At 45.4% G+C, this 14,225-nt stretch overlaps 1 protein-coding gene across 5 annotated transcripts in view; it reads left to right on the forward strand.

The window, feature by feature from the left end:
- C2H1orf226 (chromosome 2 C1orf226 homolog) overlaps positions 1 to 14,225 on the forward strand; it is a 314,827-nt gene that overhangs the window by 210,029 nt on the left and 90,573 nt on the right. For all 5 annotated transcript variants that reach the window (XM_067728458.1, XM_067728461.1, XM_067728460.1 and 2 more), the window contains exon 3: positions 6,307 to 6,399. In XM_067728458.1, the coding sequence (XP_067584559.1) occupies positions 6,307 to 6,399 (93 nt within the window). The remainder of the gene's footprint in view (positions 1 to 6,306; positions 6,400 to 14,225) is intronic.

The raw sequence follows: 14,225 nt of genomic DNA on the forward strand, positions 1-14,225 counted from the left end.
AATATTCCTTTTTTTAAAAAAGTAGCTCCTCTGCTTCCTTTTAAGTAGTGTGCAGTTTATGGAGATTTTATTTATGCCCAAATTTCAGTGACATGTCTGTTGCTGAAATAAGTTATGCTGGGCCTGAGGTTGATAGATAGGAACTAAATGTCTCTACCTGGTATTCCCAAGAAGACTCAGATATTCCAGAATTTGGAGTCAGTACCCACTTTGGTCTTTGTCTTGCATTTCTTAGGTTTCATAGGAATGAACAGTACCAGTCACTGAGGCACACAACGTCAGGGACTGCCATGGCTCTAGGGTGCCCTGTCCTTCAGAATCTGGCTCCATAGGCACAGGAGCTGGAACTTAGGGAAGCTGGGTAGCCCGGAGAACAGAGGTTCATGTGCATGACCATCCCCCTGATTTCTTACCTCTAACTGTGCCGTAAGATGATTGAGAATAGCCTTGACCAGTGAAGGAAGCTCTAAATTACTTCATTTAATGAAGTATGGATCAAGCAGAAGATAAGGTACTTATCAGTGTGCTGTGGAGTTTGGAATAATTAAAGCCAGATCTTCTTAAAGTCCTTATGCCCATGAAATGGAATCTAGGTTTTAATAACTTAAGTTGTTAATTAATTAACTTATGGGGGATTTATTTTATTATACCTTTGTGGGCAATGTCATGTTTTCTCAGGCTCTGTGAATAACCACTGTCAATTAATTTATTTAATTGATTTAACCACTGTGTTCATTAATTTATTTGACATTCATTGGTCACCCTCCTGTGTCCTGGTGCTATATTCTTGGGTTACAGATATGTGTAAGTCATTTTTCTTGCTCTCAAGGAGGGCATGGCCTAGTGGGGAAATACACAACCAATCAATGGTGAGTGATAGTGGAGGCTCGTATATTGCTGTAGCAACGAAGTGGATGGTGCAGTTCCGTGGGAGCATACGGGAAGGGGGCGTTGACCTGCAAGGCTTCTCTGTGGAGAAGACTAAGTAGATATTTTAAGAATAAGCAGATTGCGGGGGGGAGAGGGCATTCTGGGCATAAACATTAGCAAATGCAATTACATGGAAGTGTGGAAAAGTATGACATGTTTGACTTGCACGTGGGAGAGTAACGGCAATACCCTTTTGCAAGCAGAATTTAAGGGGACTTGCCGTGAGAAGAAATGTGTTTGTTACGGTGTCTTCAGATTTTTATCTTTTATTGTGGCAAAATATACATTACATAAAATTTTCCATGTCAGCCATTCTTAAATGTGCAGTTCTGTGACACCTACATACAGCATTTATATTGTTGTGCAGCCGCCACCACTGTCCGTCTCCAGATCTTTTCATCTTCCAAAACTGAAAATCTGTACTCATTAAATACTAACTCCTCACTCTGTCCCCTCCCCGAGCCCCTGAAGACCACCATTCTGCTTTCTGTCTCTGAATCTGACTGTTCTTAGGTACCTCATGTCAGTGGAATCATGTAATATTTGTCTGTTTGTTCCAGCTTAACATAAACATCACTTAACATAATGTCTTCAAGCTACATCCATGTTGTAGCACGTGCCAGGATCTCCTTTCTAAGGCTGAGTAAATCCTATTATATGTCTCTAACACATTTTATCTGTTCATCCATCAGTGGACACTGGAGTTGCCTCCACCTTTGGGCTGTTGTGGATATGCTCTGAATATGGACCTACTCAGATTTTGTATCTTATTACCTAAGCTGTTAAGCTTTCAAATGTTAAGTGCAAAATGATTTCTTACAAACCCTTGATAAGACGGTGCCTTTGGTTGAGGTGCTTACAGTTTTGTTGTGGAGATGTGTTTGCACTCTTGAAAACAAGACTACGGGCAGAATATGATTAAAATACCCAATGGCACTAGTAGAATTCACTTTTAAATTTCCTGTGATCATGAACAGGAAGCAGAGCCTCCAAAGACTTACTCTGGAAAGGTGGTGAACACAGCTGATTATAAGCTGGGGACTTACCAAGCAAGAGCATCACTAACTGCGTTTGCAAACTAAATCTCCTCTCTTGGTAAAGTAGCCTCTGAGCATCTTGATTCATAACTAAGCATTGTGGGGACAGTGGGAAGGAGCTAGGCAAAAGAAATTTTATGGAGACAAGTGAGAGGACCAGCTTCCTACATAGCTGGTGAGAGAGTGCAGTCACTCGGTAAGTTGTTTGTAGACAAGGTAATTGAGGAACCAAGGATCCTTATTTTAAAAAAACACTAGATTCTTCAGGGAGCTAGACATTATTGTGAAAATAGACTGTTAAGAGGGTGTGTGTGTGTGTGTGTGTGTGCACGTACGTGTGTGTATACAGCCCCAACCTTCCTGACTACTAAGAAAGTGATTCTGTTGCTTCTATTTCTGCAGTACAGCCTCAAGCCCAGGGCTGGGCCAGTCCCTTCATTAACTCACTCCCCTGTTACAGACCTCCTGCTTCCCCTTCTTGGACACCCTGTGGCTGAAACTGGAGGCACACAAGATTAGGAGGTAGTTCTGGGAGTTGGGGACAGGGAAGCATTGGGGTATCAGAGATATCCTGTTCTGTTGGCAGCTCTCTGACTTCCCGCCAGTGTTCTGGTTGAGTGTTTACTCCTGGCTCCTGCTGGATCTGAACCCCTCCCTCTACCCAGTTTCCCCTTCATGGGCCTCACTTGTTGGCACAGCACTCTAAGTTCCAGGGCTGCTATTCCCATGCAGGGTCCCAAGGCTCTGTTTATGAACCCTAGACATTTGGTCTTTCTAGTCAGTGGTTAGTGTTCCAGGGCTTGTATTGTTTTGTTCCCTGCAAGGTCAGGTCCTGTAAGGCTTAATCTGTCCTTGCTGGTGGGGCTCTGACTAGCAAAGCAAATATATCAGGTCAGTCTGGCCATGTGGGGGGAAGAGCCAGGCCTGTTGGCACAGACTCCAGAGCTGGCATGGGCTTTGTGGGAGGCGGGCCTGGGCCACAGACGGTGGCATCAGCAGTCCTGTTTGTTCTTCAGCCCCTAGCAAAGCCTGGGCAGACTAGATTCCTATCCTGAGGAACACAGATGCTTCCTCCTGGGCCCGCCTGCCCCTCGGAGCAGCACAGTCTGGTAAAAAGGAGGGCTTGTCTCTGTGAGTCTCTTTTCTCTGTTCTAGTCTCTCCCAACATCTCCTCTGTTCCAAATCCATTTTCCATCCCCACAGTAAGCACAATAACATGGTTGTCCAAGTGAAATATAATTGCCATATAAATGAATGGTTTTATGATAATAAAGATTTAAACCTTTTCAGACACTTGATTTCATTTCCCTAGTTTTCAACAAAACTACCATTTGAGTACCTATTCTTCAGTTGGAAAGGGTTTGGGACATCTGACCACCAGACAGGTGGAGTAGGTGCAAAGTGTGTCGAACCTAAGAGCCTTCTGAGTAGCAGTCAGGTAGTACATACTGGTAGCTGTAACAGGGGCTAGAAGCCTATTTCATGCCTCTTCTGCCCTCTTCATTTTGAAGCACTCCAAAGAGCCTTCCACCAGCTGTTGTAAGGCGGAGCACCTGTACTGTCACTGTCACTGAGATTATAATGCAATCGTTTGGTCATGCTTCTCACAGTCACATGTAGTTACTGTGCCCCACACACCATAGAAGAGACGCCTGGGAGTAGGTGCACAGTGATCGAATTAGAGGCTGTTTTCCAGTTCCAGCTAAAAGAGAATGTTTAGCTGCATTTTGAGTTCTTAAGATCAGGGTATTACAGGCATGGCCAACGCTGTCAAAACACGAACTGTGGAAATAGTTCAGGTTTCAGATACACAAGCAAGGAGCTGGTTGGGCGTCTCTTGCGAGCCTTGGGTCGGGGGATACCGATTTTAAAAAGATCCCAGAGAGAATGAAACCAATAGGGTGGTGGACCAAACAAGAAAGAGATATGGCCAGCTACAAGATTTTCCTGGAAATATAAGACATTTAAGGGTCTGGTTTAGCAGGCAATATACTCTCTGAAACCAGGGCTGGGAGGTGACATCCTGCCCTACAGAGGTAGGTAGTTAGTATTCACTGCTTTGACCTTTTTGCTGGAAAAAGGGAAGAAGGAAGTGCGTGGAGCTTGTGAGAGTGATGTGCTGGAAGAGAGCAAAGACAATAAAACAGGCAAGGATTGACCTGTCTAGGGCAGGTTTTATCCACCTCCGGGTGTTTCCTGGACTCTTAAGCCCTTGTCTCCCCCCTGAGTTCATCAAAACACACCTCTCTGCCCTCCTTCGACCGGCAGGAGCAGCTATGATTTTAGTGATTTGTCCCTAAGGGAGGCACAGCTGAAAGACTGTGTTCATTGAAAGCCTGTGAGCAGAGGTAAATGCAGGTGAGGTCAGGAAATGGAGCTGGTTCACCTCTCCCAGCAGGCACAAGGCCAAAGTCAGCCAACTGACAGATCCTCGTGCTAGTTCTCCCACCCAGAGGTAATTTCAGTGCATCTAGTGGTGCACCTGAGCAGAATGCTGCCGTCGGGGGACACACCGCAAATCGTAGCTGTGTCCTGAAGTGCATGCCAGTCACGCAACTCTAGCCTTCACCAGCTTACGACCGTTGACCTAGAGAGAAATCTGTTACGTGGCCGAGGCCCTCTTATAAGCCAGACTCCAGTACAGATAGCACTTCTCCCCATCCTGTCAGATACACTTGCTCTCTTTTATTGTATTACTCTTAATTGGCTTTGGGTTCCCAGACTCTGAAGCAGAGTCTGGAGCTGAAGTTTTTTTCTCTTTCTCCTATGTGTCTGCTGCTCCGGTTTGCTCTTCTTTCAGGATCGCTGGTAAAAAGGACAGCTGTTGACAGGATAGAGTGATGGGGAGGCTGGGAGAAGTGGCCACCAGACTGGGGAGTGATGTATGTTGCCATCACCTGGAAACTCAGATCAGCAGTAAACCAGAACCTGCCCTGACGATGTAAAGAGAAATGTTTCACCTCAGTTAGCTAGGTCATGTCCTTGTCTCTAAGAAGCTGACAACCAGTGGGCATCAGCAGTAACTCTGCAACAGAATAAGAAAATGAGTTGAGACCTCAGTGGAAGGGCTAGAATACAGACACGGTAAGAAGCTCTAATCTGAGTTCTTAAAATCAGAGTATTAAATGGCATGGCCAAGGGAAAGTTCTGGATTTCTCGTGAGACTTTCAAAGTAGGTTATGTTTTCATCTCGTTAGGGTGGATTAGGTTCATATCTGTCAAAATACCAAGTAGAAATAGTTAGGTTTTAGATGTCCAGGCAAGGAGCTGGACGCCTTACTAAAATAAGCTTGGTTGGTGGCATGGTGGGAAAGGGTTTTGAGTATAAACGGTCCCAGAGAAGAGAGCCTGTAGGTTGGAGTAGAGATTTTGGTCCCGGGTCTTGTATTGTTATTTTTTTAATCTGTAGGCCAGATCTTTGATTAGAGAGCTTGGCAGGTAAGTTTGCTAGGTGGTGATACCAAGATGGGAACCAGATGGAAATGGGTAAGCGCTCAGAATGAAGTTCAGTGAGGAAAGTGTAGAATTATTCCACCACTCTGAATATCTGCACAAACCTAAGAAATGGCCGTGAGTGAGCAAATGTGATAGAAAAATATCTGGGATTGAGGATGAGAGCTAGCATCCCTCAGCAGTGTAGTTGTGGTTGAAGCAGGCCTATTCAGGATTGCAAATAGAAATTTAGAATATAGGGTTTGTAAGGTAATGCCCTCCCTTATAACTATCATTAGTCAGATCCTTTCTAGAATACTCTCTAGAATATTTTAGGTTAATGGGGCTATGGGTGGATTTGGAGACTGACCTACAGATAAAAGAATTTGGGACTTGAACTTGCAGAGAGTAACTTAGACATCATAATGATCTTTAAGTATGTAAAATCCCTGATTTGAAGATGGGTGCCAGCTCTTCCTAACCTCCACTGAGGATGGAATAGAGTCCCAGCAGCATTTGGGTAGACACGAGGAAAACTTGCCTGCCAATGAAAGTCATTAAATATCAGAATGAGTTATCGAGGGAAGGTTCTGGATTTCTCATGAGGTCTTCAAAGTAGGCTCTGTTTTCATCTTGATAGAATGGATCAGGTCCATTCCCATGGCCCTACCTGATAGCTGAGTGGTGAAACCAGTGACCATTCAGAGTCCCTGTTCCAACCCAAATATTGCCGAGCCCCTGCCTACAGACATCTGCCTGCTTTTACATCCCCTGAGGTGCTTGATGTCCCCAGAAACTGCTCCCTAGACCCATCTGTGGCCCTCTTTTCCAGGTCATGAGCTCTCTGGGGCTGTGCAGATGCAGTGATCTAACTGGACTGTGCCCTTTGTTCTCTTCTCACTTGCAGTATGAGTTTAAAGCCAAAAACATCAAGAAGAAGAAGGTGAGCATTATGGTTTCAGTGGATGGAGTGAAAGTGATTCTGAAGAAGAAGAAGAAGGTAAGTGACTCTGAGCCACAAACTCTGGTGAAGAGGGAAGGAGGGGAGGTAGGCGTGGGATAGCTTTTCTTTCTAGGCTACCTTCTGGACAGACTCCTTCCCTTATCTGGTGAGGTGGTCTGCTTTGACCAGCAACAGTGTTGAGAGGCCACAGCTGGAGCAAAGAGCGAGGCAGGGGCCCAAGGCCTAGTCAGCTGTTCGGCTTGCTCAGTCCTCGTATCCCGTGAGTGACAAGGGTCATCTCCTGTCATCCTGGCGTTCAGACCCCTCCCCCCATTTGATACCCTTGCCTTTGAGTCTTGATCTTGGGAAAGGCTTTAAATTCAAGTGTGGACAAGTAGCAGGGTTCAGTGGGGGAGGGGATAAGAGGCGGCTTCCTCAGAAGTTGTCCCATTCTGTTGCAGGAATAACTCTCAGTTCCAGCCGAGGTGGCATCCGGCCCCGTGGTGTGTCCTTGTGTCCTCTTGTTACAGTTATTGCTGCTTTAGCCCATCTATTTAAATAGTCCCTCAAGACCCAGCCACTGCTGCTATTCGGCCTGCAGGAAGGCTAGAGCGTGGCCAGCATGTTGCTTTTCACTGGGTCCATGTGGCTGGAAGGAGCCCTCAGCTGAGAGGAGAAGACCTGGGTTGTAGTCCTGGCTCTTCTTTTTCTGACTATGTGGTTCTAAGCAAGTTATTTTGCTTTTTGGAGCTTCAGTTATAAAATGAAGAGTTGGGTTAGGTGAGCACTTTACCCTTGTCAGATCAGTTACTCTGCACCAGCTCTGGCACCGTGCTTTTCGGTGCTTGCATGTGTTTGTATAGGTCACCTGTGCTTATTCAGGTTTTTGAGAACCTTCTGGGCTATAGAGAAAGCAGACCCTAGAGGCCAAATAGGTTTGTGTGTTTCTGCCCCCTGAACTTCTGAGGCAGGATGGGAACCTCAGAGGTTAAACACTTCCCAAAGCAGCCCCCAAGCCCCCTCTGTTTGCCTAGCCTGTCCGTGACTGTTGAATGGTGGTATGCCTCCGGGCTGTGGGGAGAAGCATGTTTACAGGGACTCCCTGCTCTCCAGAGAATGTTTTAAGGGCAGGGGCCATCTCTGTAAGCTCAGCACTCACTTGGACACCTGGTACGTGTAGTGTGTTTCCAACGATTTTGGCTGTTGGCTAGCTGGGTAAAGGAACATGTTTTGTGTATCATGGTCATTAAATCAGGAAGAACTAAGTACTCAGCAGTTGGGTCAAATGAATTCTCATTTGTTACTTTTGGCTATCACATTCTTCTCCCTCTTTCTCGTCTGTCAACCTTCCCATTTAAAAAAAAAACAACAAGGATGAGAGCCTTCCCAAGCGTAGAAAGGCCTCAGTGGGAATTGCTAACTTTATGAGTAGGACTTCTTCAGTACCTCTGATCTTCAGGTGCTCTATTCTAATGCAGGCAGTAGCTAAATATATTGTGATCATCTCTTACTGACATGTTAAAAAAAAAATCTTTTTGGTTATATTAATGTGTCTAAAATGCTGTTATCTTTTTTTTTTTGCGGTACACGGGCCTCTCACTGTTGTGGCCTCTCCCATTGCGGAGCACAGGCTCTGGACGCACAGGCTCAGCGGCCATGGCTCGTGGGCCCAGCCGCTCCATGGTATGTGGGATCTTCCCGGACCGGGGCACGAACCTGCGTCCCCTGCATCGGCAGGCAGACTCTCAACCACTGCGCCACCAGGGAAGCCCTAAAATGCTGTTATCTTGAACTGATGCTAACAGATAATGAATCTCAAATTCCCATATGAATCTTAGGTTGTATTTGTGGTGTGAACCCAGCTACTTAGAAAATTGGCTTTGCTTTGTTGTTTCTCAATCAGTATATTTTCTTCAACTCCCAACTAGGCCCAAGTAATGATCTTTCCTGTGTATATGATAATGATTATTTATTATAGTATTGGAATCACACTGTTGCACCATTTGCTAGGGAGGGGCTTCTGAATAAGGAAGATTAGTCTTGAACTTCATCCAAAGGATTTTTCTACAAAAGGACCCTAAAGGGCCTCTGTTTCTTGTGGTTTCTCATATACACCAGTAACTTTGTTGGAATAGCCTAAAGCATTGTTCTAGAAAGGCTCTGCTGTTCTCATTAACAAATATTTACTGTGTCAACCATGTTCAAGGAACTGGGTAGGATACATAGGGGTATTAGATATGGACCCTTTCCAGCAAAGTTAGCTATTTTGAATGACACTATATGCATACATAGGTCTATCATAGCTCCTATAGCATTGCATTATAGTTATTTGTCTGTTTACCCCGTAGGCTGCGAGCCTTTAGGGCCAGGGACCATGTCTTCTTTCCAATTCTATTTCATCTGTTTGAGAGGGTAGAAGACCAGTGGCGGCAAGCTGATGAACGTAATTACACACTAAGATGATAATGAGAACGGCTAACAATAATAGCTAACACTGATATTGAGCCCCTGCCATTTACCAGGCCTTGTTTGATGCAGTGTATACTTATTAGAGCCACACAACCATCCTGTGAGGTAGGTACCATTTTAAGGCTTGGTTTGCAGAAGACGATTAAGCAACTTGCCCAAGACCTCAAGTCCCATCAGTGGTGAAGTTGAGGTTTGAACCAGGTCTGTCTTGTTCAGATCCCAAGTGGGTTCTTCCTACTACCATGTGGCTGTGTGTGCACTAATCTCTTCAGAATCCTTTAGAGAAAAACTGCTCTATAGGAAATGCCTAATTAATTAATCCAGTGTCTTTAACGTCTAGCCTTTACCCTGTCACTGGGATATCACATCACAAGGAAACGAGTTTCCTGCTCAAAGAGTACTGTTAGTTCCTATAGAAACACACAACTTAGATCTATTTGGGTAAGAAAAGGAGGCACTTAGAATTATAGAACCAGAATTTGGGAGAAAGAGCTTTAGAAATGCTCTAGTCTGATCCCCTAATTGATTAGATGTGGTAACAGAGGACAAGAGAGGCCCGGTAACGGTCCTGAGGTCACCCAGCTAGTTATGGAGCCAGGACTAAACTGAGTCCAGTCTTCTTTCTACCATGTTTTCTGCTAGTTTTAAAACAGGCATATTAGGAATTTTGTGCGTTGTGTGAGAAGTTATTAAGTGCTTCAGTTTTGAAATGCATTTTCTATATCTATATAGGTTATACCTTAAGATGGGTGGTAGCTGTGTTTTCAGGCTAATCCTATTCTGTCTGGTGGCATGGAGAACTTGCCAAGCTGAGTTAATGTGGCCTTTGCACGGTGATTTAAAAAAACTTTTTTCTTCTTATTTTTTGAGAAGTCACCATTGCTTTCAGGAGCATAAGTAATGATAAAGCGGACAGACTTTGTGATGTGGCTACTGATAGTTTCCAGTAGGGATAGGAAATAAATGGAAATACAAATTCTTCCTCTACTTTTGGGTTCCTAGGGAAGGCCTTCAAAAATGCCATATCCAGTTCTGGGTTCCAAAAGGAGGAAGGAGCTCTGTGATAATTATCCCTGACTCTGTTTTCTGTTCTTGGCCCTGTTCCAGGCAGACCTACCTCTGAACCAGTTCCCATATAATATTCCCTGGCAGGAGATTTTGGAATAACAAAATGGCTGTAACTTTCCACGGGGGACTGGATATTTGCACTCATTAGATAAAGAAAAGAGAAGAATCTAAACTCAAGGATGTGCTTACCTCATTCGGCGGTCTTATAAAAGCATACGCCTAAAGCCTGTTACCCTCTCCCTCTGTTGAAAGTGAAAAGCTTCCTGGCAGCGGAGAGTGAAAACCTTTGAATTCATCACTTAGAGTAGCAAAGAGAACGTGGGGTCTAGAGGTAGACAGGTTGGACTTTAATTACCCCTGGACTAGATGGCCTTGCAGGGGAGTAAGTTCACTTCCGGAGCCTCATTGTTTGTCTGTAAAGTTGAGATGAATTTTGATAGTGTCAAGGAAGCAATATATAAAGTTCTTAAATGGAAGAAAGGACTTTTTTTTCCCCATAACAACTGGGAAATTTCCTGTGAGAACAAAAAGTGAAGCAGCTGAATATGACTTTCCTGTATCTTTCCTTTTTTTTTTACTTTCTCACTTTCTGTGTTATTCTAGGTCCTCCAACAAGTAAATGCCAAGACAGGATTAAATGCCTGTGGGAGGAGGTGGGGAGGCAAGGCTGGGCTAGCTGTCAGATTTCAGTGTGGGTCTGACTCCAAGTGAAGGAGAGAGGAAGGAAGGAAGCAGGTAGGTTGGGTGAAGGTCTCTGAGAGCATAGCACGGTCTGAGGAAGGTTTGGCAGGGCCGTCAGGGAGTTCTGAAGCCAGAGTCATCTGTCAGAGGATCCCGGTGTCTCCTAGGAATGGGCTTCCTCAGGATCTCCGCACACTGGTCATTGTCTGGGGGCAGGGCCCCTGTGCGCACGTAATGATGGATTTCAGAATGCAGCAGCCGGGGGGCCCTTGGTTAGTTAAACTTCCTGTAATTGGAGGTCTGTGGGGCACCTTCTTGTGATAACATCTTCTCTTCTCCAGAAATTTTTTACTAGCCAATATATGAAGCAGAACCTTCTTTCAAGTGAAGCTACTCTCTACATCTCATGACTTTTTAATTACCTTGGAGTAAGGAATTCATTTTTAAAAGAGAAGAAAAAGGGGAGGGAAGGGGAGACTGCTGGGGTAGGGAAAGGCATGGAGAGAGACAGGTTAATAAACTAAGTCAGAGGCCTCTTAAAAGGCTCAACAGTGCCCTGAGTGTCCTTTGTAGGTACGGAGGGGACAAAGAGTAAGAGAAAGAAGTGATACCCCAATTCTGTATATGTATGGCAAAATGCCAGACAGCTGCCCCAAGGGCACCAGTCTGCTCCACTAGGTGCTCTGCCAGACCCACTCATATTTTTACCCCCGTTTCTTTATATTTATGGAGCTAGTGAGGAGGTAGATCTTGTCTCCCTGAGCCTCACTCATTGGCCTCAATGCTGGTACTGTATGTGCTCCCAGTGATACCAGTGAGGCCCTGCCTGAGCCTGGGCTTCAGGTGCAAGGAGCCTGCAGACCAGCCTCGATCAGTCCTGCCGGTCCCCCTGGGCTGTTTGCAGTGAGTACGGCTGTGAAGGGTGCTCTTTCCCTCAGAAGCACTCAGAGAGGTGCTGACAGCTTTAAAGATGTATCCCCTCTTCCTTTCCTCTTCTCTTCCCCGCCTCCACCTCCTTTTCCACTCCCACTTGGACTTGAAATGTCTTCATTTCCTGGCATATGTTGGAGACCATAGCTCATTGAGGATAGTGGGTAGCAAAACTGACAATTTCCTCACATAGCTACCAAGACTCCAAGGCTTATTTCCAAGCACTAAAAAAAAAGTGGTTTTCAGGTGTAACTTGGAGTTGTGTGAGTTTTCTGCGGACTATAATTACCATTCAATAATATGTCTCTGTTTCATGGTTGAAGCCAACTTTGATTTATAATCCCATAAAGGTAGATCAGTAGCTTTTCTTCCTGTTTTCTTTCTCTCGTTAACCTTTTTTTTTCTAAAATTTTTTCCTTAGAAGAATGTTTCCACGTAGAGAAGTGAGGAGGGGGTGATCTCTTTGTGCGTGTGTTTTTTTCTCTCCAACGTTTGACAAATGGAGGAGACGTGTAAAACAATGTCAGAGCAAAGAGAAGAATCAAATCGTTTTTAAGACACACATTGCCTCCCTCTGGGTTACACTGTTCAGATAATACCACGTTGACTCTGAATTGTACCAGAGTACCTGTACGGGTCAGAAAATCAGGAGAACTTGATTCTAGTCTTGACTGGGCTATTAACTAGGGGGACACCTTGCTCAAGAAACTGCACTGCTCTGGGTCTTATTTGAAAGATGGTGGGATAGGAAGGCTATTGAGTGTGTGGCAAGGAGGAGTGGAGAGGCTTCAGTTATCAGAGTGCTGGAGCATCATTCAGGCATTGAGGAGATTGGGGTAAAATGCTCCAACCGCATTTGCCTTCGGTTCTTGAATAACTGATACATTGTTGAGTCCCGTCTACCCTCCAAACCCTTTGAGTTATTTTGATAATTTCCTTATCCCTGCATAGATTGAATGGACTCCTGCAAGGATTACTGCAAGACCTTTAAAGGGAGATCTAATGGGATTTTATGGATTTTACTTAAATGGATTTTAATGGGGTTTTCAGAAAAGGAAAATTAGTAAGTAAGTAAGTGAAAAGATGTTTACTATTTTTGGCCAGGATATTCTATACCGATGATGATATCACTTTAAAAAGGAAAGTATTTTCTGCCTGCCGTGGACCCTTCTGAGGTTCCTCAATAAATTAACACAAGGTTCCCTGGGAGTCTGGTCTCCCCATCCTTCTCCTCATATCTTGCAGAGAAAGAAAAATATTTATTCTGTATTTTTTTTGCCTCATTATTCTTTCTTTTTGATGAATGTATTAGTTGCATTCCTTAGACTTGCAAGGAGGAGTCGTGCCCAGATCAACTTTAACAGAGGCTTATTTCAGGCTAGGCGGAAACATGGGCTGGCACACGATGCTTCCTCTTCCTCAGCGGTGCAGTCTGTTTGAGTGGAAAGTATGCAGCTGGTCACAAAAACCACCTACCGTTCTGGGGGTTCAGCCTAGGCTCCGTCTAGGACTTGGTAGTCTCCAGTGAGAGGATGTGAGTGGGTGGAACTGGATCCTTCTCATCGTGGTGCTCAAGGACTAGGCAGGTCTGGCCAGCCCCTCCGTGACACTTGACCTTCCTCACGTGCAGTCGGCTGCTGATCCTGAGCTCCGTCAGTCACGGCTGGGTTAGCAAGGACGGCTCATCAGATGCTCACAGCATGAGCCAAGTCACCCACACTCAGAAAGAACCCTCTCTGGGGCTGCTTTCCTCCGAGGGGGGCAGTGGGTGTGGGCAGCTTCTCAGAGTTTTATGGACTTTTTGGTGCACTGAGTTATTAACTCTTGTGTTAACTTCGAAAATTACATCAGAGCAGCAAGGACTCTTACGAGCAGACTTTCTTTTTCGTTTGTTTGTTTGTGGGGTTTTTTGCGGTACGCGGGCCTCTCACTGTTGCGGCCTCTCCCGTTGCGGAGCACAGGCTCCGGACGCGCAGGCTCAGCGGCCATGGCTCACGGGTCCAGCCGCTCCGCGGCATGTGGGATCTTCCCGGACCGGGGCACGAACCCATGTCCCCTGCATGGGCAGGCAGACTCTCAACCACTGCGCCACCAGGGAAGCCCGAGCAGACTTTCTTGATAGTAAGAACATGAGAAAACTGAGGCTCGATTCCCTCAGAAGCAGAGCAGCCTCTGCTGTTAGTCATCCAGGTGTTTAGTTCACAGTGGCTGTTTATTGAGTAACACCAGGCGTGGGCCTTGGCCAGGGACAGTGCTTAACGGGATCACCACCGGTTGGCTGTCTTTAGTGTCAGGAGACCCTTCCTGTGCCAGGCCTGAGACTCCAGAGGACCATGCTGTACGTGAAAGAGATCCTCCTGGTGGGGATCTCAATGTATACCTTTTCTCTGGTATAGAAGAATGTCTCTCAACCCTAGGGTCACATCCCAGTCACCTGAAATGTTTGTTAAAAGCTACAGATTACAGGGCCTCACGTGAGCTTAGACCCATCATATGAATGACTCCAAAGAGTTGGAGCCCCGGCATCTGGAGTTTTTTAAAAAACATACAAGCCAGACTTTCACTTTTTGGATGGGTGCATTTTTCTCTATTCTTCCTGCTAAAGTACAGCTGGAAACCCTGGACATTATCTGTAAAACAAACGTAAAGGTGGGGCAAGGCAGACTGGCTGGGGACGCACGGCATCACGCAGCCGTGAGCTCCCTGAGGTTAGTTTTAATCTCATATATCCCAGA

Source organism: Pseudorca crassidens, chromosome 2, assembly GCF_039906515.1.
Source record: "Pseudorca crassidens isolate mPseCra1 chromosome 2, mPseCra1.hap1, whole genome shotgun sequence".
Lineage (NCBI taxonomy): Eukaryota > Metazoa > Chordata > Mammalia > Artiodactyla > Delphinidae > Pseudorca > Pseudorca crassidens.